At 55.7% G+C, this 2,863-nt stretch overlaps 1 protein-coding gene across 2 annotated transcripts; it reads right to left on the bottom strand.

Annotated features, from left to right (window-relative positions):
- Window positions 1-639: 639 nt before the first annotated feature.
- On the bottom strand, window positions 640-2,508 carry RASL11A (RAS like family 11 member A). 2 transcript variants are annotated; one of them, XM_084539329.1, is made up of 3 exons: window positions 2,337-2,508; window positions 2,086-2,222; window positions 640-1,640 (listed from the first exon to the last, which is right to left on the bottom strand). In XM_084539329.1, exons 1-3 carry the CDS (start codon window positions 2,455-2,457, stop codon window positions 1,188-1,190), a joined length of 711 nt encoding a protein of 236 aa, XP_084395455.1. In that variant the 5' UTR covers window positions 2,458-2,508; the 3' UTR covers window positions 640-1,187. The 2 variants fall into 2 exon arrangements, with proteins under 2 accessions (XP_084395455.1, XP_084395454.1); XM_084539328.1 differs by having other exon boundaries at window positions 2,086-2,494.
- Between the last annotated feature and the right edge of the window lie 355 nt (window positions 2,509-2,863).

Genomic DNA, 2,863 nt, shown 5'->3' with positions numbered 1-2,863 from the left:
CTCAAGAGGTTTGAGCCCAATTCGCGGCCCTGCTTTGGGTCTGCCCATGTAGATCTTGAGCTGCATCCCTCCTGCTCTCCGTAGTGGAGTCAGGTTGGAGCAGGGACAGCAAGCCATTACTCCACTTCCACGTTTTCTGCTCAGCGTGGAGCAGAGCTTTATTTTTACCAGCACAACGCACGCACTTCGGAGGCAGATCTGAAGTGCAAAACCCACGTTCTGTGCTTAGACAGCCAGCAAACGTTAATAAAAAATAAAAATAAAAATAAATAAATACATAAAAATCACTCGGGTAGGGTGGGAGAGCTGACGTAAAAGAGGAGGAAAAAGTCTGACCCGCTTCCAACTGGCTACAGAATCACCCTGGGGAAGAGGGAGATGTGATTCCTCATAAATGCAGCTATTTTCTCTAAGGGAACCCACGCATCAGTCCCTGCTAGCACACGGCTCCGCAGAAAGCAGCAGCAATCCCCCACGCAGCTCAGCCGCGGATTGCTCAGCACTTTGTCCCACGGTGATGTGCAGCAGAGGCTCAGCCCTCCCGTTAGGGACAGAGCTCTAGAAATCCGAAATCAGAGCTCACTGCTAACAGCTCGTCAGCTTTCGGGTGGGGACAGGTGCAAGCAAAGCAGCAGTCACTGAAGGAGGAAAGAGATCCTATTATAAGCAGTACTCTTACAGGCAATTCTCTCTTTTCACGTTTAATAAGGCTGTTTTTTCTTTTTTTTTTTTTTTTTTTTTTTCGCCTTCCATATAAAGCTTTCCAACAAGGGCTTTCCAAGCATTTTATAAAGGCAGGTTACATCATCATCATCATCATCATCATTTTACAAGCAGGAAACTGACACCCAAAAAAAAAAGTCATTTCAGCAGAATAAAACAGCAAATCCCAGCCCAAAACAGAAAAAAAAAAAAAAAAAAAGAAAAGAAAAAAAAAAATAGAATCAAAACCTGCTGGCAAAAATCCCCTTCTCCAACCACATCTACTCAGTTGCTATGCAGCATTTTTTTTTTTTTGAAAAATAACATAACCCTACGAGACCAAACAAAAGGGAACAACATAGAAACTGCAAGCTTCAACACACTTACTTCCATACTTTTGGCATTAGTACAAAAATAAAGATTTGTGGTTTTATTCGTTCACTAGTTTACAAAAATAAAGAGTCTATGGGGTCGCCCCGGAGGCTTTACTTGACTTTGGAAGACAAAGCCTGTTTGAAACGTCTCTTTAGGTCCTGCATGTTGGGGGATCGGGGCCGGGGGATGATGGATGCCCGCCGCCTGTCCGCGCCGCCGGCGTGCTGCAGCTTGCTGACCTCCTTGCAGAGGTACTGGAACACGTCGCAGACACCCTGGGAGTTCTCGCTGGTGGAGATCTCCAAAAACAAGCTGCCCAGGTCGCTGGCCAGCTGCAGTCCCTCCTTGGCCTGCACTTGCCGGGCGTGGAGGAGGTCGGCTTTGTTCCCCACCACGATGATGGGGGTCCTGGCGTCCGGGTGGAGCTGGCGGATGTGCTGATGGAGGGCTCGGACCGCCTGGTAGCTGCCGTAGTCCGTGATGGAGTAGACCACGAGGAAGCCCTCTGCCCACTTCACGCACCTCGACAGCGAGTCCAGCACCTGCACGCGGTCCCCCTGCACCTGCGGCACGACAGAGCCAAGGCTTTGACATCGTCCCGAGAGGTCTGAGCTCTGTCCTAGGGGACCGAGCCTGGCTGATTCCCTTTTACGAAACACAGGCTCCAAAGCTGAGCCCTCAAGTGGCAGAGAAATGATCTAATTTAAGGAAGCAAGGCACCACTCGGGGCATCCCATGCTCAGCTGGACGGCAGCGTGTCCAGCTCCCCAACCCAGGGCTTTTTATTTTTTAGGAAAAGGGGCTGAAAGCTAAACCCACCAGAACCACGAGCTCATGCTCCTGCAGAACTCACAGTTTTTGACCCAAACCTTATCTCAAAGCGAAACCCGCCTCCTGTTTAGCTACCCGCTGCCGCCAGGATTTGGGGCGGCTCCGGAGCGAGCCGCCGAGATTTTTTTCCCCCCTCCGGTTCCCAGGGTTTTGGGGCGGGGGGCGGCGGGGCCGTACCTGGAGGCAACCCGGCGTGTCCTGGATCTGCACGGCGACGTGCTCGCCATCCAGGCGCACCAGGCGGGAGTAGAGGCTGCCGGTGTTGGGCTCGTAGTCCCCGATGAAGCGCTTGGTCAGGAAGCGCACGATGAGAGCTGGAAGAGAGGGGCTCGTTAGGACGGACGGAGGGACAAAAGGGGATAAAGGGGGACAGGGAAGGGACAGGAGGGGACATCCCGGAGCGGAGCAGCCCCGGAGAGAGCACTCACCGCTCTTGCCGACGCCTCGGGCGCCCAGCACGGCCAGCCGCACCTCGCCGCCCGGCGGCCCCGGGGCGCACTCGGCGATGGGCGCCAGCAAGAAGGGCTGCGACATGCTCGGCAGGCGCATGGAGGGGCTCGGCTGGGCTCGGCTCGGCTCAGCCCGGCTCGGCTCGGCCTCAGCCACCGCCTTTTAAAGGCTCCGGCGGCGGCTCCGTGCGCGGCACCGCCCCGGCTGCAGCGCCCGGCCCCCGGCAGCCGCTCCGCGCCTCCCCCGTCCCTACATCGGCCCCTTCCCCAAAGGCTCCCCGCTCTCTGGGACAAGCTGGGGGACCCCACGGCACCGCCCCGGGCAGGTTTAGGGGGTCGTGGTTAGGTTTGGGGTGCAGCATCACCCCGCGGGATGGGTTATCCCTGCAGCCGGGGATGGAGAGGGGAAAGAAGGGGAATGATTTGGGGTTGGATCCCAGGTCTGCAGCTGGGTGCATGAAAGAAGGGGAATGATTTGGGGTTGGATCTCGTGGCTGCAGCTGGAT

Source organism: Aythya ferina (assembly GCF_964211825.1).
Source record: "Aythya ferina genome assembly, chromosome: 1".
NCBI lineage: Eukaryota > Metazoa > Chordata > Aves > Anseriformes > Anatidae > Aythya > Aythya ferina.
The sequence above is the reverse complement of the archived record's forward strand: the minus strand, read 5'-3'. Positions and strand labels throughout refer to the sequence as shown.

Coding starts and splice junctions, on each gene's coding strand:
- RASL11A (XM_084539328.1), bottom strand. CDS start 2,457: ATGCGCCTGCCGAGCATGTCGCAGCCCTTCTTGCTGGCGCCCATCGCC. Junction 1,641..2,085: donor ACACGCCGGGTTGCCTCCAG/GTACGGCCCCGC, acceptor GTCGTGCCGCAG/GTGCAGGGGGACCGCGTGCA.